The sequence below is a fragment of the Diadema antillarum genome, unplaced genomic scaffold (assembly GCF_040938485.1).
Source record: "Diadema antillarum isolate AM-2024a unplaced genomic scaffold, OU_Dant_1.0 seq00000920_RagTag, whole genome shotgun sequence".
Classification (NCBI taxonomy): domain Eukaryota; kingdom Metazoa; phylum Echinodermata; class Echinoidea; order Diadematoida; family Diadematidae; genus Diadema; species Diadema antillarum.
In genome coordinates this window covers 848,562-876,329 of record NW_027271772.1, presented here as the reverse complement: position 1 = coordinate 876,329, position 27,768 = coordinate 848,562, and the positions used below count along the sequence as shown (strand labels likewise).

The 27,768-nt window shown below is 41.3% G+C and overlaps 1 protein-coding gene across 1 annotated transcript; it reads right to left on the bottom strand.

Annotated features, from left to right (window-relative positions):
* LOC139741324 (uncharacterized) lies at positions 1-27,768 on the bottom strand. Its single transcript, XM_071651909.1, has 15 exons — positions 27,610-27,768; positions 16,003-16,152; positions 15,095-15,256; positions 14,148-14,257; positions 12,414-12,496; positions 11,692-12,020; positions 10,778-11,015; positions 10,227-10,322; positions 8,994-9,316; positions 7,775-7,886; positions 6,949-7,098; positions 5,900-6,169; positions 3,885-4,037; positions 2,037-2,198; positions 1-843 (listed from the first exon to the last, which is right to left on the bottom strand). Exons 1-15 carry the CDS (start codon positions 27,724-27,726, stop codon positions 752-754), a joined length of 2,547 nt encoding a protein of 848 aa, XP_071508010.1. The 5' UTR covers positions 27,727-27,768; the 3' UTR covers positions 1-751.

The following is a 27,768-nucleotide window of genomic DNA, read 5'->3' as shown; positions in this document are numbered from 1 at the left end:
AATTCCTCTTATTACTCTGTACGAGATTTGCATTGAGATAAATAGTCAACAACTCTTTTTCTCCGAATTTGCATGCAGATGCAAAATATTAAAAAAATGAAAAAAAAATAAACACTATATATTATTTCATAAATGCTACATAAGAAATAACTACAAGATTATTGGGTATTGGTGTCAACAACTGTCTCAATCCACGTTACAATAATTGTGTTCTTGGGAGCGATCGGTCATGTGCCATGCTTCGTCAAATTGGCAACTCCAAACCACACCTCATTTTTTTTTTTTTTTTTACCTCTGTATTTTACTATTTTTTTGTGATTTTTTTCCTCTCCTTTTTTTTCACCTGCAGCACACTAGAAAATACAATCAACCTGGGCGACACACACGCACACACATGTTTTGTCTATTGAAAAAGAACACTCCTACACAAATGTAGAAAATAATTGAAAAGTAACAAAACTCAGTATCACAACATTTTAACAAAAACCTTGGCTAAGATTCTCGGAGAATTGACTCAATCTGACTAGAAAATTTGTTCATGCCCCCTCTTTGGGAGTCGCAACAGACATAAGAAATAAACAAAGGTGATGATGCTAAAACCTTTTTTTCTTTCTCTTGTTTTCAAACAAATATGCATCTATTTGATAGATTGGGGGGTTGGGTGGACGTGCTGGTACGTAGTGATACTGCAGGTGTGGTGCAAATTCTCTTGCAGTTGGAGCAACAAACTCCTCACACGGGGGAGTCGGCCCTACGCCGAGACCTGCGGTGAAGGCTTGCCGAAGCTGCCTCTTGACCCGCGGTACGGCGCCTGGTTACGCGGTCCACCTGGGGCACCTCGTCCTGTGCACCACGAACGGAGAACAATGGGGGAAAGGAGGACCAAATTAAACACTTTCGGCTGCAGGAATTGAAGTGGAATTTAAACACACATTTGTGACCACCCTGCTCAAAACTCTCAAACAGTCTTAGATTAATAGGATTTTCTGTAATGGACCAAAATACTGAAAAACAAGGAATGTTCATGTGCATTTTCATTTCTTTAATTTCGCGAATTTCGCAAGCGCCGACATTCGCGAAATTAAACTACACACAAAAGTTCTTACACAATATGCATTGGATGTCAGTTGCAATTCGTGAAATTTTGATGCCGCGAATATATCGTGTTTTACAGTATGTCAATCAAGTTGATGAACTAAATGTTAAAGTTTGTTTACCTGAGAACAATTCTAAGTCCTAAAATTATCATATATATCTTTTGAAACTTTACTCTTTGGCTATAACAAAATTTCACTATAACTAAAGAACACTGCTGGTCCCAAGGACTTTGTCATAACATGAGTTGCCTGAGATTGGATTGTTTTCCCTCTTTTACTTTAAATATGTAGCATATACACAGGATACAAAGTATATACTACAATGCAACACCATACAAAGCATTAACATGCTGTCAGATATGGAGGATGTCAACCCTCCCACCCCCCCCCCCACAAAAAAATTACATCTGATTTCCTCATTGATAACTTTCAAAATGATTAAACAATCTGAATTTTATTTCAGAGAATGAAACTATAATTCTCACCTACATTTTACAGAAAACCCCATTCAATTTGGTTAAGTGGTCACAGAGAAATGTGCATTGTTGTAAAGCATGTCATGGGGTCCGTTTCTTCCAAGTTCAGCACTCTGATGCTCTTGGAACTGTGAACACAATGGACAACATTTGGAGGGAAGGGATTCCCGATATGCTCTACAAAGACCCTCATTTCTCTTTGACCACTGAAGCATAAATTGGATGGGGATTTCTGCAATATGTAGGTGATAAATTATAGTTTCATACCTTGAAATTGCATTAAGATTGATTCATTATTCCTAAAGTTATTGTTTTGGAAAGTCCGGCTCAAAGTTTTTTGGGGGCATACGGTACAGATACCAAGTCGGCACTCACAAGAAATATGTTTGGGAGACAAGCTTGCCCTCATAAGCAATGATGGAATATCAGCATCCAGTCATGGGGGAACACAAAGGATACTCACCCCCTCTCTGGCCTCCACGCTGCATCCCTCGTCGCTGGTAGTAGTTTGGGTCCTGCATCTGGGTGAAGCCGCCGTAGCGGGCGTTGGGGTTGTAGCTCATGTCGGGCCCGCGCGTCGGTGGGAACGGCTCGCGGTGCACAAACGTGTTGAAGTTTCCGGGACCTGCAAATAAAAGACATCGAAAAGTTTCAGGGGAGGTCGGTGAAAGAGTTTTTTTTTCATCAGATGGGACTTTGTTTCAATCAATGTCTCACTTAGCCCCAAGTTTGTATAAATGGGAACCCATCCGACAATGGTGGCACATTCCTGATGGCAGGACATGAGAGGTGAAACACAGTTGAGATTAACTTAGTCTGTAACAAACAATGTTTCCTTTCATATCATAATCAGAGCTTCTTACTTCCACAAATGCAAAAGACAACCTGAAGCACATTAGAATAGCATCTAATTCTGATTACAAAATCCCATTTTGCATCAAAAATGGGGAAATTACACACATCGAACATGCTTGGTCAAGTTCTAAAAAAAAACGAAGTTTTTTCATCTGGAAAGCATTTCTCAATGACGTAATGTTGGATGGTGAGAAAACACACTAGATGGGCAACCCTGCATTATACCACTGACACTTTTCAGCATTAACAGCCTGGGTCATTGAGGATAATGTCATTGCACTATAGCTTTCCATAATGGCCTCGTTATGGGTCACAATTATGATAGTAAACAAATAATACACCTGTAGCCTGTTGCATAAAAGTTGAGATCAAACATAAGGAAGACAATCAAACATAGATCTGGGAATACTCAATTCTGATTGGTTGATACCTGACTTAAGTTTGATTGAATCTTTTTTTAATCAAAGTAGAAGTCCTCACAAGTGATTTTTATCATGGACTGACAGAAAGTCAACGAGAGTAAAGATTGAATTGTGCCAAAATAGGTGGTCATTTCATTGAAGTGTTTTGTTAGCGATTTTCACTGACAAATTTGCCCTCAGCCAATTAGATGCAAGGATTTAAGCGGCTTATAACAGTCGACAGTGACTGACAAATTTCATGAAATACTGCTCGGGTTACACATATCATTTTCCTACTCATAGACAGTAAAATAGAAAGCTATCAACGAACATCATCAATGAAAGTTGTCAGAGATCTCATGGAGTATCCCCAGCACATACAAAGGTACGGACTGAGGGTGGTATTCTGAAATCCTTCCTAAGAAGAAAAGACATGATTTTTTCCTAAGTGGTATTCTGAAAATCTTTTTAAGTTTATTCATCGCGTCTTCCTAACTTTTTTCCTAAACTTGGGAAGATACATTAATGAGGATGATATATGCAAATTTCTGACTGAGGAAGAAGAACTGGTATTCTAGAATGCACAATAGGAAAGGATTTTAGGAAGATATTTAGGAAAACCCACCCATGCCCTAAGTATGTTGCTAAGATATAGCAAGCTGCAAAACATTGTGATAGGTGCTTGTCATTCACAGGGTGCAACATGTACTTTGATGCGCGAAATGGGCATGAGAAAGGGGACATGCCGCTCACACAAGTATTTAACCCTACATCATAATAAAACTTGATTGTCAGTAGTTGGCTCCTTATGATACGGCATTTTGTACTGGCTTAAGAAAGGATGTGGGTGGGGATAAGGATGGCCTAATTTGCATCAAGAAGTTTCTGGGAAGAAATTTCAGTATACCATTTCTGTCTTTCCTAGGCACTTCCTAAGTTTCTGACTTAGGAAGAAACTTAGGAAGATTTTCAGAATACAACCCTAAATGACGAGACAACAGAGAAATAAAGCAACACTGAAAGAGGAGTAAGAGAGAGAGAGAAAAAACGGCTACCTCTGGGTGGCTGGGGCGAGTTGTACCGGGGCGGTCCGCCTCGTATGAAGGGGGCGCCACCCCTCGCACGGAAGTTGGTGTTGGTGCCACGCGGTTTGGCACCGCCGCGACCATTTCTACTGTAGTACGGCTGGTAGCTGCCATAAGAGTTAACTGAAAACAAAGATGTGAGCAAGACGATCATTAGGATTAAAGTCAGGGATTTCACACTAACACAAAATCAAGTTTGTGGGCACTCCTCTTGACACATGATCTTTTGCCGTCAGTTTGAACACAAAAGAGTTTTATAGCTCTCATTAACTCATGAACCGTCAAGAACCATCCCTCTTCGTACTCCCTATAACGCCTGAAACTGCCCGCCTGCTTTTTCATACTTTTATGCTTTACCATTTTTATTGTTTTCATATAGAACATATAACATAATTTGAAAGAGGTTGAAGGTCAACAAAAGTATGTCAGAATTATTTCCGAGACAAATCATTCTTGAGGTACAGTCTTAAAGGTAGGGGATACCTTTTACAGACCTCCCAAAATGCAGCAAAACATTAAATATGAACCTCAGGGGACTTGCTTAGGCCACTGCTTAGAAATTTGGAAGTCAACAGTTATCTAAAATTTGAATAATGCACAAAACTCAACTACTCAGTAGTTCTGTGTGTCAGCCACACTTAAGCCTTTTTGTTGCATTCTTCTGTATTTGTGATCTATAAACAAAAATCTAAAAGTACAAGAGCTGATGTAATAACATATAGAGTGTGTGGTAAGAATGTATATAGAAATGTTTGTAAGTGTTGATGAACTTTCTTCACAAAATATACATGATGGACACACATGCAGTACATGGGTCTGCAAAGGTAGCCTAGTAATGTACTGGAATTTACGGTGAGCCCCGAAAACAATTCAATTCAAAATCTAACCGTCAAAAAAATGTACTAAATGTTACCTTCCACTTTCAATACTTTATGGGAGTTTCTAAAATGATATTCTCTTCAACATACCACTGTATTTATACAACTCTTCATTTAAGGCGTGCAAATGGGATTCCCTACCTTTAAAAGGCTTTCAAATAAACATAACTTATAATATAAACAAAAATAAACATGCAGTGATTTATTTTGCATAATTCAGAAAGTTGTCGATATGAGAGTAATATTGCTGTACCTTCTAGGGAACAATAGACCATTATGTACGGAATCTTCAGTTGCTGAAGGGTTACATACAGAGGATAACTGCTCCACAGATTTCAACAGAATCAGCACATTCATACTGAAATTTCCACATTTATACTGAGATTTACACGAACAGAATTATACCAATGATTTCTTTATCATGGCTCCTCCTAAAACACTGACCAACTCATTGCTTATTTACGTCCATGTGGGTCAATTTGTCAATCAGTTGCAATGAAAACATCTCGACGGAAGAAGTTCATGAATTTGAATAACCCTCACTCTTTTTGGTGAAATATCAATTTCCACATATGACGAGAGTTTTGTAATAACAAGCTTTCCTTCAAGTAGTTGATGATAGTCTGCTGAAAGAGGATATTATCAAACTCACTTTTGATCTCTTTCCTTATATAGGGTGGATACATACACGACCCTCTCTAATACCCCACACTGTTGACACAGGGATGCAAAGAATGGGAAATGTCATCGTCAAGTCACTGTTAGTGAGAGCTCTCACTATATCACCAAAATTTCACCTAAAGGTGGGTGGAATGAGGTAACTGTGGGACAAGCTGTTTTCTTTCGTTATAACGGAATTTCATCATAAAAGCGAACAGTATAGTGGTATAAAGATATCATTATAGATAATTTTGGGACCTGAATGTTGATTTCGTTGTGATGAGAATTTCGTTATAAATGCGTTAATTACAACGGGAGTGCACTGTATCATTATGCTGATGCATCCATTGATGTTACGTCACATTGAATGTCAGTGAGGGCTCGACAAAGGGTGTGGACAATACATAAGACAATTTTTGCATATATGAAACTCCGCCCTCTGCTCACCTGGGGAGTCATTGGCCTGCACCCCCGAGTGTCCTAGCTTGCCGTCCTGCGTCGGAGACTGGGTGCGAGCCCCATCGCGGCCCCCGGCATGGTTGTAGTCCTGGGCCTGGTCAAGTGCACCCTGGTAGCCGCCAAGGTCTTGGGACGGGCCCACCTGGCCCGGCGGGGAGGACTGCATGGCCTGCATCTGGGGCGAGGACCGCATCGTGGTGGTCATCTGGAAGGGCGGGGCACTGGCGTTCATCTGCGACTTTGGTGGTGGTATGGAGCCTGGAGTGGCACAAGGGAAGTTTTCATCATAACTACTGCAGATCAACTACCACTGAGCACCGACCATATCTTTGATTAGAGCAGTGTTACAGCAGACACAGCACTGACACAGTCTCACTGTTACTGTAAAACACAATATTTTTGCAGCATGAAGTTTTCTCGAACTGGAGCCAACAGCCTTTTTCGCGGCATGAAATTTTCACGAGTTGCTTCTAACATTCAATGCATATAGTATAGATAAGAACTATCATGTGCATTTTAATTTCACAAATCCTGACTCTCGCGAAATTCACAAAATTGAAATGCACAAGAACATTCCCTGTTTTGCAGTATTGAGGTCTCCAGCCTGCAAGCTGTATGGTCTTCTGTGCTGCCAGTCAGTGTCTTTATTTCACTGCTTTTACTGGATAGAGTATTACTGCAACTACCTTTGTACATACACTGTATTTTTGTTGATGAGCCTGGTGGCTCTTTTCGACTGTTTCCCCCAAGTCTTTTGATCCAATTTAAGCATTTGTGTATATTTATGTGCATATTTGATATTTCTTATGTTTCAATTCTAATGATTGCAACTATGGAAGCTTTTCTATTTCTTCTATACATACAAAATAAACTGAACTGAATTTATTTACAGCAAAAAATGAATACAGTGTAAGCATGAATTAATCTAATACTATGAAGAATGTGGAAAAAAAAGACAAATCTTAGAAATATCAAAAACATCAACATGTTGATCGACTGTCCGTCAGTCTGTCCGTTTGTTTCACCAGACGGCTTACCCTGTGATGTGTCCGATGACGGTTGTTCCCCGGGAAGGGGAATGGTGGCCTGGGAGGGGTCTGTGATGGTCAGGGGACTGGATGATGAACCCTGGGCCATTTGTGATGACAGGCCCGATGAGACAGAGTCACTAGGCAGCTGACCACCGCCTGAGGGAAGGGACCACATGGAAATATTAGGGATGAGACCAGACAGAAAATATTGCATATCAACAGAGAACAAACATTTGATTTATCGCCTCTACCCTATGGAATAATTTTTGCGTGTAGTTCACTTTCACACATCTTGGCTCCTCATGAAATTCGCACAAGTTTCAAGCACACAAAAACATCAATTTTTACAACATTTTTTTTTTTGGTGAAATAATTCATGAATTGTGACCTGTCAGATAATTTTGCGAGCAGTTGGATTTGTGATCAACTGTGGTATGATCAGCTACGCACGCCAGGGTTGGCCATTAGTAGCTGATTGTGGAATTTTCCTTTTTAACTATCACAATTTGCACCATGATTTCAATCATGGTCTTCATCAAGGAGTAATCAGTGATCTCATATCGGATCTTATCAGATTTTATCAGATCCTGAGGTCAAACGTGTCAATCACATTGATCTAAAAAAGTTTTGGACTGTTAAAAACTTTTCTAATACTTTTTGAATACTCCACGGTTGAGAGCACAATTTCAATTGTGTTACATATTGTGATAAACATGGAAAAAAGTTTGACAATCAGCTACGTATGGCTTATCGTGGCATTCATAAAGGATCTCACGACGGTGAGAACGCAGTGTGAGACTTTCGCGGGCCACCTCACAGATCGCCTCCTCACCTAACGAAGAGTAGCCACCCTCGGTGCCGCCTAGGCCGGGTGAGCTGTACTGTGACGACGTGTGTGAGAGGGACGGTTGATTCAGGATGGCGGATTGTAAAACTGACTGGTCCTAGAGCGGGAAGGAAGGGGGAAAAGACAGAAAAACATCAGGAAATAACACAAAGTCAAAGAGTCAATGTCAAATTCAATTCTTTTCTACACCAGGTCTGGAGATTACAGTCAACATAATCATTGTTTCAACTGATTGACTAATTGCCCTACATCCATGTAAATAAGTAATAAATTGATCAGTGTTTTAGTAGTAGCCGTAACAAGAGAATCATGGGCACACATGCTCGCGCAGGATTTGAACCTACGACTTCCTGATCTCTCGACTGGCGTCTTCTCCAATAGACCACAGAGCTTCCGCCTGACAGCCAGCATTTGTTCTAATTCTTGTAGCATGCAGAGGATGCTGTGCAATCATTCAAATTGACGAAATTCTTCCAACGAGTTGTCTTTATTGCAAATTGACAAATTGCCTCACATCAACACAAATAAGCACTGAACTGATCAGTGTCTTAGTAGTAGCCATGACAAAAGAATCATAGGCTTGTACAAACTCAAGGAAAAACTGACAGCACTGACTGGTGGGTGGAAGCTCAGTGGTCTAGTGGAGAAGACAAGTGTCTGATGATCTGGAGGTCGAATCTGGCTCGATATATGAAAGTCTTGTTACATAGAGTATCTGCCTCAAAGAGTTACTTTGTAATCACCAGCACCTGCTTTACCACTCTGTTTTGTACTGTACCATTCTGTGTTACTCCACTTTGTAGATTGATGTATTGCTTTACTCAATGGCCCGAATTCACGAAAAAAAACAGCACAAAAACCATGGAGTGCCAAGTGTCGCACAGAATATTTTGTTACGAAATTGGTCATTTTGTCGACAAAATGACCGTTTCGTTACCGAAATTATGTCGTGGACAAAATGTTGTCATTTCGTTACAAAATAATCATTTCAAAAGACGAAATGACCGAATTCCTAATGAAATATTCCATGCGACACTTGGCGCTCCATGGTTTTTGTCCATGGTTTAAACCATGGTTTCATTTGTCCCACCTTCTTGAATTTGGGCCAATCAGTCAATCATTCTCAACCTGTGCATACTCAGAAGCAGAGAATACTGAAGAGAGCCAAGAGAAACCCAAATCAAAACATGCTCATTTGACGCACCTGTTGCTTTAATAATTGCGTATCAACAGGTGGGCTGGGAAACTCGGGGAGCTCGTTCATCTTCGTACTCGTTGATGTTTGCGACGAGCCGTACTCGACCTGCACGCTACTCGTACTCGAGAGGTCTGTCTGTGCACCAAAGCCCGAGCTGGTGCCCTCTAATGTCTGGCCGGGGTAAGGCGTCGTGTCCGCCAGGCCCTGCGAGCTGTACGCCTGCTGCGAGCCGTCGTATCTCGACTGCGTCTGGTAGGCTTGCTCTGTGCTTAGCTGAGCGTCCGGTAACGTCTGGTGGTCTCGTGAGGACTGCTCTGTCTGTGAGATTTCTGGATGCGGGTGGAGACAGACAAGAAAACGAGATGTAAAAGAAAGTTGTTCTCATGAAACTCCCTTCATGCCACAGGGGAAAAAAAATGCAAGAAAAAAAATGCAAAGATGGTTAATGGCAAATTATCCAGGTCAACTGGTTAAGGACAACATGCGATATAAGTGGACATTTTTGTTTAAATTATTATTTCGCCCTCGGATGGGCAATTTTGCATATTTTCTGGAATCATAACATAAAATAGTCTTACATATAACAAGCAAAAAATGCACAAAAATTTCCACTTTTACAGCAGGTAGATATTAACGCACATTCTCCTGACAAACAATTGGAAAGCACTTCACTTTGCCATGGCCTAAGGCATTTATCTGAATTTCATTCAATACAAACATGATCTAGTGGGTGTGCACTGCACTTTGATGAGAAGGTCCCAGGTTCCAAGCCCCACATTGATACTTGCGTCCCTGAGCAATTACAATCATCATCACTACATGATCCCTTTCAAGTCTTGTACAGCCAGACATCTTCAAACTAACTAAAAATAACAAACAGACACTACAAAAACAAGCATGTACAGAGAAACCCCATTAAAACGAGCTCATTTACAATTGGGTACCTCTTTTAGTGAGGTATCACTTTTAAGATGAATTTGGCTGCTCATTTTTTCTATTGCACTGTATGGCTTATCTTTTTTTTGGTACATTTACATCACGGAACAGCTGATAACAAAAGGTAAAATTGGCTCTCTTGGCGACTTCATTATGTGGGGTTTCCCTGAAAAAAACAACAACCCCAAAACCCTACAAAACAGCTTTATGTCCACACAACTATACCAAGCGAATAACAGCTCTGTGTCCACACAACTCTACCAAGCATATCTCCCGAGCAGAGGGCAGGGTCTAATGCCTTACCTGCCGAGTTTGTTGATGATTGTACGCTACTTGTGAATGTTGAGGAGGGGATGAAAGGTTGTGATACGGCCACCACTGCTGGGTCCATGTGAGGTGCTGTAAGGAAATTATGCAGAGAGTGATAAACAATGAATTCTTTTACACAATAAAGATGCAGGCACATACATACACACACAAAAACTCAACGCCCCAAACCCCCCCCCCCCCCCCCCCCCCCCGATATACTTTATATGCCATAATTTTAGCGAATCAGGACTTCAGGACGATTTTATGTGTGGTTAAATACAACATTGTGCACCATCTTGGAGTACAGTTACATGAGTGTAATGAACGACGGAGCAATGCGTGCGTGGACATCAACATTCATGTCAGGATCAGAACTGATATTTTTGCATGTCTTTAATAGATCAGCAATGAAGCATCAACTTTGCCAACATTCACGAAAAATGAAAACATCCCGAAATATACAGCGTATACAGTAAGCAAAGCCAAAAGAGCTCAGTCTTATCAGGGTTTAGCAACAAATAGGGGATGATGAATGATCTACTCACAGTCGTAGTCGAGCACCGAGTCCTGGACAAAGTTGAAGTTGCCGAGTACGGGAGCGAGCACCTCATTGACGTCGCGCTGTTGCTGCGGCGCTGCTTGCGGCGGCTGCTTCGATGACGGCGGCATCTCGATGGGTTCGGGAGCCTGGGGCACATCCAGAACCCGGGACGGGGCGGTCATCTCGGCCAGCGTCTGCTGCTGGGGCTCCGACGACTGCATGCTACTGGACATTTGTGCGACCTGTCGGGCACACAAATTTGAATCAATTCACATTTATTTCACATCTCTTTAAAAAATACATGACATCCCAAAGTATTACTACATACAAATAAGTGCAATGGCACACAAACACCACCACCCAATAAATGCGGCAGGTGTGGAGGACAAGCAAAGGTTCTTGACCTGTCAAAGCTTGTCCTTGGTAACATTACTTTTTAACCTGTTGAGGACGGACTGATTTTGCCACAACACGCATTTCCCATAGACACCTGCCCGAGAATACTCGGGACTCGTCCTCAACAGGTTTAAAAAACATCAAACGTGGCAACAGTAATGGGCATTGAGAGTGGACAGTGCGTGGCATCCTGGTTACTGATTGGTCATGCGTAGACCACTGGCACTAAGCTTGAATGAACATTGTGGAGGTTGCTATGAGCAGACCTATTGTCAAGAGGTGAAAGGAGGTGACACAATTGCGTCGGAAAGAAAACTTTGAAGGCGGTTTTCTCGAAACGCTGATTTCCTAGACCACTTGACATGGTCTCATAAAATCATCAATATCCCTGCAAACGAGTACTTGTATGAGTTGTGTTACACATGAGATTAAAGCGGAAGAGTAAGGGAATAATGTCAAGTCATTTTCATAAAAACAACCTCCCTCGACTTTTACATTTGTAGTGGTGGGTCACATCGTTACCTCAACAGGGGCCTGCTGCATGGGAGGGGGCTGCATCTGTTCCTGCCCCGCCCCGCTGTAGTAGCTCTCCGAGGGGGCGTCGCTCAGCGCCGTGTCCTTGAAGCTCTGCACACCGTCCTCGAAGTTCTCCTCAAACGCCTCTTCCTCTTGGACCTGCTGCTGCTGTTGCTGCTGCTGCTGCGGAGGGGACTGCTCCAGGGGCTCGAAGGAGGCGGCGGCTGCAACGGTTTCTTCTGCCGCTGCTGGCTGGGCCTCAACGGGAGCGGGCGGGATGTTGTCCAGATAGCCGCACTTGTGAATCCTCTGTACCACGTGGAAGAGGTCTTTGTCTGGGGTGGGGTTTTGGATACAGCTAAGGAAATCAGTACTCACAGTCAACTGAACCTTGTGTAACAATGCAGCATGCCTACACATCAATTTTCTCTGAAGAGGGATAAACAAAGAAACTATGCTATTCTCAACGAAATGACCTTAATAAGGACAGTGACTTGGCAAAATTTTATCCCATTTGCCATCTTCTAGAAGAAGGATGATTTATATTTTAAAAAAGTTTGCACATATCAGATAAAACAAAAGCACAGACAAATGCAGTGATCATCACAATGGTTCACTCAAGCAGAAGGCTCAGACAAGCTAGTTATATTAGACAAAAGTCTCAACTGCCTGGAACTGAGACTACTGCATGGCAGCACACCAAGGCAGGCTCAAGGTAAAGAGGATACATGTTGTACTGCACACTTCCTTCTCTTCCTCCCGTACGTAGCTGTTCAGGTGGTTCGTGGCCAGCTCCAACTTCTTGTCAAAGCTGCAGCGGGGGGTACGAGAGAACGTTTGAATACCAAGGGTAACAAACTTGGCAACAAAACATGTCCAGTAGAGGAAACGAGCTGAGAGGTGAGACGTCGGATGCAAAACAATAAAACGTTTGCCATTGAGTCAAGAACATGGACGGATAAACTTCTTTGCACATAATACAACTGGAAAAAAAAAGAGTGTGTTGTTGAGAAGAAATAAGTTTATACATGGTTGCAGCTGTAATCCCATCCTTGCTCTGGCCCTGTAGTCTTGGGGCTAGCTCAAGCCGAATGCCGGCATGTCTGTTTGAAGTGTGTGTGTGTGTGCCCATTGAAGGGTGGTCTTTCACATTGTTTTATTATTGGCAAAGAGTATCCACGTCACCATTTTTTAGGGATCATGGCCCCACTTTGCAAGCATTTCCTGTAATTCCCAGAAAAGTCACAAAATACATGGTACATGACAAAATCTACATCGCTTTGCCAAATGTATTTTTGCCTAACACAGCAAATATTCAAGTGTCAGCACCACGCTGATTTCATAATGCAATCAAATTCATGCATGTTCATGGCAAAATTGTTTAGCAGACACTTAATTCCTTCAACCTGTTGCTTGAATGTACCGATACCATCTATAATCTCCTGGTGATGAACTTGGTCTGCAAAAAATGCTTGCTGCTTCACTGGATGAATGTCAGGCAAATTTCCGATAAACTTTGGATTTTGAATCTGAAAACCCTTTTTGAAAGAAGTAATGACACAATTTGGATTCAAAAAGAAAGAAAGAAAGAAAAAACAGACTTATTTGCATTCTAAAACTTTAGAAATTTAGAAATACCCTCAGGTGGACTGAACAGCTAAGTTTTTTTGCTGTCATGAGAGACAGGGCACTGGTTTTAAAGGGTGTGTACAGTTCTGGTTGAGGTGAGGATTTAGCTTTCAACGTTTTGTGAGATATTCAGAAACCACTCTATGAGATGTCAAAGGGCATGCAATTCTAAGGGGTATCAAAAGGTTATTTGATGAAAATCGGTTTTGAAATGGCTGAGATATCCAAAAACAAGGTGAAACAAAGAGATTCTAATGAAAGGCGTGGCCGGTCGCCTTTTATTATTATCACTTTTTTTGAATATATCAGCCATTTGAAAAGCAATTTTCATCAAATAAACCTTGAATCCTTCTTAAAATTACATGCTCTTTCATATTTCATAAGAGGTTTCTCATTATCTCACTTAGGAATGTTCAGAACATGAATCCCCACCTCAACCAGTACTGTACAGTCCCTTTAATACATTTAAGTCCAACCCAAAGCACCTTCTGATCTGGAGATTCTCCTGCCTGAAACCCCTAGCAAACGGGAGACTCCAAGTTGATGTGTGCGAAGCATGAAGTTCCTAGGGTTCTAGATGCTCTCTGTTGCTATCTAAGGCTTCTTTCTTTTCAAATACAATAGCAATAAGTAAGAAATCCTTCCCAACGGGAGACACAGAGCCAGGGCGGGAGAAATTAAATCTCAAACGGGAGAACGGAAGATTTTGCAAAAATGGGTTTTCGGCGGGAGATCTCCCGTCGAAAACGGGAGAGTTGGAGTCTCTGCAACCTCATTGCCGTGGCCGCGGGGAATATGAAGTAAACGTACAGCATTACCATGTTCTCACTGACCTGACGTCACCATTTTCTGCCTCCTGTTCACCAACCTCCTCCGCCTCTCTGCTGGGGCTGACCATCTTGTAGAACTCGTCCAGGTGAGTCAGATCGTCTTCCTCGAGCCTCTGCAACAGAGAAAGGGGGGCGGGGGAAAAGAGGGAATACCAATGAGTTAGTTCTAGATACAGAGGATAGTTGAGACACACTGTTGAAGGCACAAAGAATCTGTGCATGTCAATACACATACAGCAAAAACTAGAATGTGTGATGACAGTTTCACATAACTGGCAAAATATTGAAATGACAGATTTATCACAAATGTGCTGAATGTTCACTTTCCTTGAACTAGGTTTAATTGGATGAATGGATAAATTGTCTATAGAGTGCAGGTATTTGGGGATTTGAGGATTTTTACTTGACTTTTTGACCCGTTTATAAGTTTATGCAGTGAGTAATTTTCAAGGTATGGAGAACCCAACAAAAAACGAAAGCAGAGCCAGTTGTCAACACAAGCACAGGAGCTTGAGAATATGTAAATTAGAATGCAATTTGTTACATAAGACATGTCAGTTACATGTTGAAGAAAAGGGCACTTTTTACAAACAAAAAAAACCCAAAAACAAATGGGGGGGGGGATTCTCTTTGTTTTCTTTATATCATTGTAAATATGTAACATCACAAACTGTTATAGTACTACGCAGTCTTCTCACGCAGCAATGGCAGCACCGAACCTTTAAAAATATGTAACTTTTGCAAAGACAGTCTAATTTTCTTCAAACTTCGCTGATGTGTTCTTCCCAAAATTGTTGCAGTCACTCAATCTACATGAATGTTTGGGTTTCATTCCGCTCTGAGAATCAACCAACGGACCATTCCACCTGCTCAACAAATACCCCCCCCACCAATACCCTCAAAAACCCATCCCTATGCCCACTTTCAACCAAAGCCCCAGTTGGACCTACCACGGCACCATTGGTCCCCGCGAGGAAATCGGCCCTGACGTGGTCCTGGCCCATGTGGGAGAGGACATCCTGCAGTAGCAAGACCTCGGTGATCCGGCCCAGGTCCTGCTCATGCCTCTGTTGTTTCTCCCGCTTGGCCTCCTTCTTCTGCGCACGTGTTGCCTGGATACCACAACAACAGAAAACACATATGGACACATTTACAACAACCAAAACAACACATGCAAAGAGGCACAGACAAAAATGGTAAAAAAGTATAATTAATGTCTAAAAATTTTGTTCTCTCTTATCAAATACATTATTCACGGTGAACTTCATATCACCATTACATTCCACAAACATCTTGGTATAACATCTACTGATGTCAAAGAATCTCAGTCTACAACTGGCACTGGCCCATGCAACAATTTGGTGTGTTGATTTCATCGAGCCATTCACTCCCCCTCCCCCTTTATGGCATCAAGCCAATGGCTTCAGAATCGAAGGTTCCATTTCAAAATGTGAAATTTCCACAATTTATTGCTTTCAAGCTGGACATTATGACCTTCAAATCTATGCTACAATTTTGAGGCTGTACCTGCCACATTTACAAATGTACATTCATCAGTTTAAAACATGACAACTTTTAATTCCACCTACCCTTGCCCCTATTAAAAAAAAAAAAAAACTAAAATGAGAGAAAACTTTATACAGGAAATTTTTTATAGTTATTCATAATACGAGAAGTGGAAAATAAGATATCACCTTTACCCTGAGATCGTACATGAACCTTAACACTAAAATCAAGATAATGCTGGACATCGAAAATGATGCTTTCACGGTGCCATGTTGAGGAAGTTGGTTTTTTTTTTTTTTCCTAGCCTTGTTTTGATTTAAAGGGAGAAATGAGACGTCTGCATGTACTGTACCTCATTGAGGATGCTGGTGAACTGTTTGGAGAGCTCCTTGGCAAACTCTAGCGACGCGCTGACCTCCTCGAAGTGCGAGACCGCCTCCTCCTGGTCCTTGTTGAGGGCCTTCCCACTGGACACTGTCGCTCGGTAGCCATCAAGCTTGGTCTGAGGACAAAACGAGGAGAGAAAAATTTGTCTGCTTCATTTTTCCACCAGATAAGATGAAATTTGAGCATGTCGCAAGCTCACGATCTGAGAATATTACAGAAATTGTATGAGCGCAGAGCGCTCACCACAAGCGCGTAGTACGCAATATTTACATTCAATATTATCTCTCATGTTTTGCACACAAATATCGAAGGTAAGTACCAGGTACATCGACTGTAGCTTGATGTTTCTTTTATGTTTTGCACATGTTTTTCACATGTTTGAATACACTTAAATTTGAGCTAGTTACAAAGTCTGAGGATGTTGCATACAGTAGCATGTTGCTGGCTTTTGAGGATGTTGTGCACGAATTTGAGCATGTTGCAGCGACATGCTGAGATCCCTCGTGGACCACCCTGAGATGGATGGATAGCCCATATTCAGCTGCACTATCTGGTCTACCATGGGCTCCAGTTGGATGTGAGGTGGGACCACTTTACCGGGTTTATGTGCCCATGCTCTTTGCGATGAATGGATGAAGCGGGATCTTTTACATGCATGAGTTGTGACTCTGTCATGCACCATGCAGCAAGGGACCTCCACCTTATGTGTGACATGTACTGTACATGTATCTAAGGGATGCACGAAATAACGGTGATGGGGGAGGGGGGTGGTACCGTAATGTGGTGCAGTCACTAGTGCATTGATCTGCCTCGCAGTCCATGTGACTCAGGTTCATTACATATCAAGTTTAGCTGAGCAATGTTGTGTGTATGCTGTCCCCTCCAGTAAGAGGCAAAGACACTCTGTCTCTGGGATAACCCATTTTAATGGAGGTCCCGTGGGTGAGGTACCGGTAATCACTTCTCATGCATAGAAAAGATCCCACTTCATTCATTCATTGCAGAGAGGAGGGGGCCAACCCGGTGAAGTGGTCTATACCATACACCCACACCAGAAAATGGGTGAATAATGCCGACCCCTCGTGGATCGCCCCAGGTGACTATGATATAGCAATAGTTGGCAAGCGGTATCAACCAGGCATATTGTGCCATACACAAGAAGATAAGTGATACACTGTAGGTACACCATGTACTTCACTTGTGAAATTACAGACATGGTACAGACAAACTGATTCACAGTGATAAGAGTTTTACAGCCAAAATGTCTGCATAGAAAATCAACATTGTGACATACAATGTACAATGCGGTTGTGACACAATTTTCTCATTCTCACTGTACACTAAATGTGAATTGTACTGGTAGATTGCAATGTGCTTGTATAGTATCTGTGCATGGTAAGTATACTCAGCTGGTAATGTAGCTACAGTAGGTCCTACATTACTTCAGGGTATTCTAGGTCCACAACTTGAAATTTGAGCATCTTGCAAGCTCAGAATCGGAGAACATTGCAGAAATTGCTATGTACACCATGCGCAGAGCACACATCAAGGGCACATAGTACGCAATATTTTGCAGCTTATCTGTTTTTGCACTGCTTACATTCAATGCTCTAATGTTTTGCACACAAATATTGAAGTACCACGTAGTTTTATGTTTCTTACATTTTGCACATGTTTTTCACATATGTTTGAATACATTTTATTTTGAGCTTGTTGTTGAGGATGTTGCATAACATGTTGCTGACTCTTGAGGATGTTGCACAAGAGTTGAGGATGTTGCACAAGAATTTGAGCATGATGCAGCTGAAACCCCTCGTGGACCACCCTGCATGGTTACCATGCTATTTCCTTTTGCCACGCACAAGGATGTGTGAAGTGACCTTTGTTATGTGTGCCATCTTTTTCCTACACACAAATAATCCTAAATAGCAAAACATCTACGATTCTGCATCTGCCATTCATAGTCTATTAACAAATAGCACTAGCAACATTATGAAACAAGTTTTGGTACATGATGTTAGCGATTATTAAAGTGTACATTCACAATTATAGTTAGGTTTGAAAAACAAATCGTTCTAAATCTACATGTTAATTGTAAACATAACAAAAGAATTATGAATGATAACAGTATCAGAGTACATTTGACAGATTCCTTGAGGGTTTTTTTACCTACACGTAGAAGGGTTCCTATAGAAGTACTAAATGATGTCGATGAAAAATTTCAGACTTTTCTTGATAAAGCAACAACAGCATGTAGTTAGAAGCTGTTTACACATGCACACCAAAAAAGAAAAAGAAAAGAAAAGAAAAAGAACCTCCCTCCTCTAAGAAAGAGTAGATTTCATAACATTAAACAGGAATACATACAAACTTTAAGTCCATGTCGATTAATAATTGATGGCTCATGGTCTTTTAATAGCACTCTATACCTTGATATCATACAAAGGCTCTTGTATTTTGTTCCATTAAGAATCCCATATTCATGATCTACAAAACGTACCCCATTGTTTGCTTCCCCCCCCCCCATTTTCCGCCAGCTAGTAACATTTTGTCAAGAGATCCGATTTACGATCTACTTTTGTCTCGTGCACCATACACTTGCCTACGCATGAGCCTACACATACTACAATGTATGAAATATTATATTTCCATTTTCCCATGTATTTTTATACTTGACAAATTCCTATTTACGCTGAAAGTGGGCAATTAATTCAAGATAAACTCATCAACTTGGCCGCGCCAGAACAGCTTGATCAGCCATGACGAGTGTGAACACCATAATATTCTCAGTGCTCATAGACCCAAGTTACCAATACACTGTATATACTCTTTAGTTTATACTGATACAAAGGAAGGCATTCACACATTACACACAAACACGCAAACAAACAGAGACAAAAAAACAGATAGATTTTAAACAAAACATAAGATAATTATAAACACACAATCTTTTTTCTCCTTCTCTGTTCCCAACAGTTTTATACAGAGCATCATACAGCAGGTCTAAATTCATACCAGCATGGTAAACAGGTAGAGCTATTGTACATGAACTGTAGGTCCCCATCAGACACTGGTTGAATATGTCGAGGTTTGTGATGTGGAACCCTACAGGGGCCACTTATTGCCCTACAATCTAGAGCTCTGCAAAGCTGCTATAATTACCAGAGTATACAGTATATCTCTGACCATTTAAAGTGAAGGAACAGACAGCAATACTACAGCATATCATTCCTTGCACCCCAGGGGCCCACCACTATTACTCTCTTTGCAGACAGCGATACTCCATGATGCCCAGCGTTTACTGTACGTTTCACAGTAAGGCTACCGCAGCGCACAGGAAGCAATTCACATGTTTCAATCTTTGAGCTACTATTATTAAAAGTAAAAACTGGAAAGAGAAGGAAATGCAGACATCGTGAGGAAATCCTACCGGTACTCAAAATGGCTATACAACACCTTCACAGGGGGCGTCCAGCATTCAAACATTCACATCAGGGAGATACGCCTACTGTAACGGTACTTGAACTGTGCTACAATGTACACACATCTCAACAGGCTAACAAGCTTACAAGCTTACTTTACTTTTTAATGCGATTCTGAAATTGGGGAAGCATTTCTATTGTCTCATCAGGACCTGAAAAGAAATTTCAGTTTTCCGGGAGACTAGTCCCAAAGAATCGGGGATGCTCAGTAGGCCTACCAGGTAGCTTAATGCTACAATGTACACACACTAGGGCTAACATCATTGGTGGCCTGGGACCAATAAAGGCGGATGTTAATGGGCCATCAAATTTTGGAGACAGCTATCTTTCGGTTGCCTTATTGGGCAAAAAAGATTGAAATTGAAATTGACTTTTCGGGGGGGGGGGGGGGGGGGGGGGCACTTTACTTCTTTTTCAGGCCAACAACATTTCAGATTTCAAGATTTTTGTCGCCGGAACGGGTCACCAAAGAAAAAAGTTTGTGTCAAGCCCTGATACTGTTTTCACTGTTGACTGAGCTATCAGATCAGTCCTCCGCTGTTAAATAATTTTATTCATTGCTTTGACTGTTCTCTTTCCCTCAATGACACAAGCTCATGTAAAATTGTCAAAGCAAATCCCAACTATCACGCCAGAAGCACTTGCGCCACTTATTGCATTCAACAAGTACACTGTACACGTACACCACAGAAATCAGATATCACATAATAGACACGTCAAAACACTGTACATCTGTTAGAGACGCAAACTCTCCTGCTTTCGATGGGAGATCTCCCGCCGAGAGCCAATTTTTGCAAAATCTCCCGTTCTCCCGCTTGAAATGCAATTTCTCGCCACCCTGGCTCTGTGTCTCCCACTTGAAATGATCTCTTACTTAGTGTCATGGTATGTCCAAAAATAAGCCTGAGATGGCACGAGAGAGCGTCTCGAACCCTAGAGCTGGACCCTGGCCGCAAGGAGCTTCGCGCTTCGCGCTAGTGATGTGCGCACATTAAGTTGGAGCCTCCTGTTTGCTACATGGGGGTTTCAGGCGGGAGAATCTCCAGATCGGAAGGTGCATGGGGTTGGAGTCTCTGCATCTGTAGGTGTAAAAATCATTATAACACTGGTGACACAGTTCTAAAAATATTTTGGTTGCGTGTTAAAAAGCAATTTGTTCTCCTTACATACTTAAGTAGGAACACATACTCATTAGAGTGTCCTCGTACAAAAGGTGTTGGAAATGTAGGGACAGAGGCAGGGGAAAACCAGTGTGTACATGTAAAAGCCAGTTCGTAATTAGCTCATATGTACACATTGGGACAAATTGACCTTTCTTTTTTCTCAGTTGGTTAGGCACTTCACTCGTTTTCAAAGCGACATAATGCATAAGTTTGCCCGATGTAACAATTTATGGAATTCATATATATATATCAAAGAAAGAGTGAACTTGCGTTAGACCAGGTGACCCGAATGGCCAATTGACATTTCAGGAGGCATCCATTTCATTGTTTTGTATTGAATGCATGAATAACATTTTCTTTTGATATATTGCCAAATACCATGCAGGCTTGCTGTCAGGTGGATGTGCTGGCAAGCACCATCTAGTCTACATGTACATCAGGAATGAATAATCATCACATGGACATCACAGATGCTTATCTCAGTGAATTAACAAACCAACATGCCTGTTGTCACAAATGACCTTTTTCTGCTCATGCGCAAAGTGGAACTACAAAATATTTTTTGTACCGGTACGAACTGGTTGATTTTCATACAGAGGACATGTAGCACTGGGCCAGAATCATCATGTGTGTGTAATGTAAGCCTCTATGGACTGCAAGCCCTATTGTAGCTTACTCAACACAAAACCTGTATGGAGCTGTGTACATACATGTATTTTATGGAACCCTGCCAAATTTTTTCCCCTTTGTGGTTGTCTAGTTCCTTCGGGCCAAACTACTTTCCTGCGTTAGTCTCCCCGCTGAGTCAAGTTATGATGATGATCAAGGTATTATTCTTGAATCACGAACGTGATTGACTACATGAATTCAGCACAAAGAACATGCCGTATCGATATGAATGACTAATCATGGAATGAGCTGCAAGCACTGCAGCTTTCAACACACTTGCACCATGGTAGAAGCTGGGTACCACAAACCCATTAAACCACTTGTTGGGGGTAACTATTAACCCTTGAGGACGAGTTCCGAGTATACTCAGGCAGCCAGGTGTCTATATGGCAAATATGTGTTGTAGCAAAATCAGTCCGTCCTCAACAGGCAAAAAACAAAACAAAAACAAACAAACAAACAACCACTATAGGCAAGTGAAATGAACTACATTGTAGTACTTGCCTAAAAGATCTCTTAATTAGATATAAAGTGTACGGCCCTTGCTTGAATGCTCATCATGGGCACACAAGAAGAATATTGTTTGTAATCCCTGAAATGCAAAGGGCCAAGTGTACATGCTACACTTTGGTGTCAATGTCTGATCATGAGTTGTCAGGGCGCCATCAACAACCACATGTGCAGATAAGCTTTCTACTGGGATTAACCCATTGAGGACAAGTCCTGAGTATACTCGGGCAGGTGTCTATGATGAGATATGTGTATTGTGGCAAAATCAGTCCATCCTCAACAGGTTTATAAATTTATAAATACAATGTTAGCGATACTCGCACACGGGGCAAAGGTCAGATGCACACATCCTCAGGTGTGGCAAAAGGAAGTAACTGCCCTGCATGCTGCGTCACTTCACAATCAGTGCACTGCCAAGATGTAGGCTGTGTATAACACCAGTACTGTGCTTTTGCTTCATAACCCAGTGGTACACATGAGAACCTTGTAATTAAAAGCTATTCATCACATCACTGGTGACTATTGTAAGCTGTTGGATTGCATTTATATAGGATTGATGACCTTTGAAGGTTTGACCTCTTGCTCTCTATCTCTCCCTCTCTCTCTCTCTCTCTGTGCTAGTTACATTCACATGATGTTTGTACACAATCTTCAAAGTTGTTGGTTTTTTTTTGTAACTTCAGTGATTATCTTGCAATTTTTCTATACAGGTACAAATGTAGCTTTAAACTATCATGTGTGTCCACATGACACCTTTGAATCGTAAAGACTTTATTTTTTTAGCACAATTACCACCTGATGACTGAACCACAGTATCAGAAAAAATACAAATGTCTGCTACTAACTGGATAAACCTGACAATATGCAATGATACAGGAAAGGTACAAGATACATCAGGAGGTTGGCTTGGAAGTGGAGGAGGAATATGGTTTACAGAACGGTCATGCAAACTTTTGAGTTCATGGATTATCATGCCACACTACGCTATACTACGAATGGGGAACCCAGTGCCTTGTGGATACAGTTAAAAACCTTAAATATCGCGTGGTTCTAATCATCAACTGATCTTTTGGATTAAATACTATTAAACTTTCAAGTGCACCTACATTTTATGACTGTAGATTTGGGATAAACTACTAGTCAGCTATTATCGAAGATTGAAACTTCTAATCGATTTTGAAGTTTTGGAATTTCGTGTGAATATTTTGCTGGCTCTCTCTTTCTCTCTCTCCCTCTCTCCCTCTTTCACTGCACTATTGTAAGCACAAACAATTACATTTAAAAAAAAAAGAAAAAAATTTTTATTTCTAGATACTAAATACCTCGCAACCTGCAAAGTCAGAAATTTAGTGACTAATTCAAGGACAGACTATTTGCCACGAATGTTGCCCCTAACAAAACTGTGACTAACAAAACAGCACGGTACAATCATACCTTTTTTGTGTGTTTGTTATCCCCCCCCCCCCCCCCCCCCCCCCCCCCGCACTGTTGCTTTCATGCGTAAATATAGAGAACCTTGACAAACAGTATGACTCATTGTACAGCATAAACACACCACAACGTAAATGTTGTACTACTTGATAAGAGAATAAGTTTGTAAACAACCATCAGAATGAAGCATGCACCCAAACAAACAGATGCTTGCACATGTGTGAGGACTGTTTACCATGCAGGGAGAATCGTATGGTACATTTTTGTAAGCCATTTCATAATTACAGTGTAGCTCACATATGCACATTGGTACAAATGAGTTTTCTTTTTTTCTCAGTTGGTTAGGCACTTCACTCATTTTCAAACTGCATTCTGAAATAACAATGCTGCACATTACCACATGTGCATGGCATACAATGTGTCATATGTGCACATTCTCACATGTTACACACTTAGACGAACACATTAGGGAGCTTTGGATTTTAGACGCGCGGATGTTCATAGGAAAAAAACATGTTCTGAGCGTGCGCAGTAGCGCGCGTAAAGTCAATCTATTTTTAGCTTCCGTCGCCTGAGTTTTTCACTACGCGTACTGGGCTATTTTCACGTCCGCACAGATTGCGACGTAGAGAGCTTCTTCATGCACTGATCATATGGGGGCACGATTTTATTTTTTATACGTTGCGTCCCAGCGTAATCTAAAGTTACTTTTCCACACAACGCAGGGAGAGAACGTCCAGCGAAAGTGTCTGTTCAAACGTCCGTGCGTCAAAACCTAAAGCTCCCTAATATTTACATGTGTATGATGATAGTGACAGTACATATGTGCATTGTAATCTGTGTTACAAACAGAATCTGTGTCATCTCTCAGTCAAACACACACACACAAAAAATATCCAGGGATGTACCGGTAGATGGACAACTTGAATACCACAAGAGTATCAAATACCATTATGCTAAGGTTAGGTTGTACACCTACAACTCAAAGTTCAACTTCAGTTCAGCTGTGAGCTATCTGTAAGTAGCTGGCTTGATAGCATTCATATCAGGGTAATATTGTACTCACTGTTTACATGTACAGTATCACACCCTAAAACAATAGCGGTAGGATTTGTTGGCATGCAGACAAAGAAGTCCATAAAAGTAAAAAACATTAATTTTGGCCCTGATGCCTCCTCCAAAAATCTGAGTCAAGGCCAAACTGGCCATGATCGAACTTAAATAATGGAATTCAAGGCCCGACAAAGTCCGACTTGGCAAAGGATTACATGTATCCCCCTGAAGTATATATGGCATATAAAACTCTGTGTCTGGGGAGTAAAATGGCCATTTGTCTGGTAGTACAGGGCATTATATAATGTACTGGATGTCTACTTACCGAGTGGGTACAAGCTTTTCTTGTTGTCGTTCTTAGCAGTGTTCTGCATCTATTTTTGTTACTTTTCTTCTCCTATTGCATTATAATAATATTATATTGCTTGTGAATTAATAGATTTTTCCCCATTTGAAAATCAAGCAGAGAAACTAATATTAGGCCTACATTTTCATACATCCAGGTCCACACAATAGTATGCTCTCTCACACACATTTGAAATGTAGCAGTGGCCAAAAGTATTTAAGAGATCTTCAGAAGGCACTGTATACTTTTGTAGCTGTTGTGGACATATGAGTATCACTGGAACCACATGAAGGACAGAAATTATTCCAAGTATGCCAACAAAGTCTGTACTAGTATGAATTCCCTATACCAGGACATGCCCCAGCCAGGGGGTACATGTGTAAACTACACTGAATGTACAGCTACATGTAGGCAGAACATGTCACTGTCAGGGTTCAGAAGGTACATATGTAGGCCTACAAATTGTAGGAAGGGGTTTAACAATTTCAGGGGGTACAGGGCAAAAAAAAAATAAAAAATGTTTTAATCCCCTGCATTCCTCTCAATGTGTCTATTACTATTAAGCATTATTAGTGAGACCATGTTCAGTAGTGCTTGGTACTTGATTGGTATTTTCTTCTCAAATAGAAGTTTTAATAGGAAAGGCATAGATGGCCATATATACTCAGTTTCAAGCTACCTATATACAGTGTACTGATAATGAGTTAGCAATGCGTTAGCAATTATGGTTGTAGTAGGGGGGTTACATGTACACATGTTTAAATGTAGGTACAACTTGTAGAGCATCTACATGTACCGTGTAGCTACATTGTACAAGTTGTACATGTAGTATACTACATCCATAATAGCTTGCTCTTTGGTTGCAGCGTTGACACTCCACCAAAGAGGTTTTTATATATTTGTAGCGCTCGACCTTGAATATATGAAAATCTAATTGCAGGCTTTGAAAGGTGTTCTGGGGGGAGAATGATCATTTCAAGTGGGAGAATGGGAGATTTTGCAAAAATTGGCTTTTGGCTATGGCAGGAGATCTGTTTAGAGCGGGAGTCGAGAATTGAAGTCTTGCTGATGATAGTGATACAGCAGCATGGCCGATTTTGGCAGCATACAGCAGCATTTTCTGTCCTTCCTTCTTTCCGTTTTTTTTTTCTTTCATTTCCTTCCTTTGATCTTTTTCTTTCTTCCTCTTATTTTAGAGTTTCATTCTCAAAACGACTTCGATCTGTTCATCCACAAATTTTATCACACAAATTATTCTAAAGACAAGTCTGCACTGCCCTATCTACTGGTTTGCTAATGCATAGTTATAGAGTATGGATGTACACACCGTCACTAACGTTAGACAATCTCTGGACTCAGCTCAGACAGAAAGATCCGTCTGTCCAGACTACCAGAGGAGTCTTTTATTTTTTGACGTTATCGCTCTCCTCCTAGCTCCGGATATTAGGAGGGGATCCGTGAAGCCAGACGCAGTCTCCGTGGAACATATCCCCGACGACCAGATATACAGACCGATCTTACGGTCAACTCTGGACTCTACCTGCGACCCTGTGCTGTGTCGCGGCGTGGTGGGGCATAACAGTACTCAGTAGGTTTTTACATACAGAAAGATCCGTCTGTCCGGAGGACTCATTTATATTTTGCCATTAACGCTGTCCTCCGTAGACAGACGGAAGGTACCAGTACCCATTGCTGTGTGGATATTCTTAACCACTGTCTCTATGGAAAATTGGGTGAGGTACCTCACCCTTCTCGATTGCGTCTAATTCACGGCCCTAGGTCGGCAAATTTAAGCTTGAATAGTTAAATCAACTATTCAAGAATAGACTACACTCACCAGATTAATGAATAATCCAATATTTCGGTAGAATTTTCAACGTAAAACACACATCTACCAGCCCGTCGCGTCGTCACGTTCAAACTGCAGAAACATACAGTATGAATCTATTAGCCAATCACATGCGAGGTAGTTTCTACGTGCTTTTTTCACTAAAACACGTACCTCACATGTGATTGGTTTACAGATTCAAAATGGCGACTTACGCCTAGCGAACGGCGATGTTGCGATATGGATAAAATTTCTGCATTATAACCGAGTTACTGTGAGTATTTCGATTGCACAATGTGAGAAATTAACCCCAAATATTGCTGCATAATGTGTCATGTCATGTCAAACTTGTTTGAATGTAAAAAAGCTGTCTGAAATTTGGTTTATCGTAACGTTTGATCTGTGCGCACTGCTCCACACAGGAGCTGGGATCATTGACTTCGGTCTGTATACGGAGGGGATCCGTGAAGCCAGACGCAGTCTCCGCGGAACATTCCCCGACGGACAGATACAGACCGATCTTTCGGTCAAGTTTTTACACAGCAGCATGTTGATTGTTCTGAACTTCTAGTTCTAACGGTGTTACGTTAGTTGTATTTCACAATTTTGCCACACTGTCTGTGATCACACTTCACAAACAAACATTCGCTCAATCCAATTAATTGGCAATTGTCATTGACATTCATCGATTCAATGGGTCAACATAGCCTCATCGCATCGGACACATTGCATTCTGTGAAATTCTAGGCCTAGTTTAATTGCAAATTAAATTTATCTAATTTAAATTCACCAACAATTGTTCACTATTTTCAATTATTGGGGCATGAATACAAAGTAATCTTTTTTGGCACTTCTTTTCGTATTAAAATGTTCTCCGCTTTAAGAAGTGAGAAAGCCACAACACGCAAAATAATGATTGCGAATTACGGTTGTTTCGGGTTATCAACGCATGCTTTCCTTCAGTGCAGTGTGTTATGAATGAAACAAGGGAATTTTCAAAGGTACGATCGTGAGCGTGATCGCCTACCTACCACGCTCACAACGTAGAATAAATCCCGATTATTTCGTAAAATCTAAATAAAACATTCACCTTTCTCTTTTCCAAGTTCCGGATCTTCTTTTCAACTACCCCAACAAGAAGTTTGAGGGTGTCTTGGCCCTCGGAAGGGGTGGTTTGGGGCGCTGGTTTTGACGAAGCAGCGGGCATTTTATGCTCAATAGACACGATTTTCCGTTGCACTGTCCACTG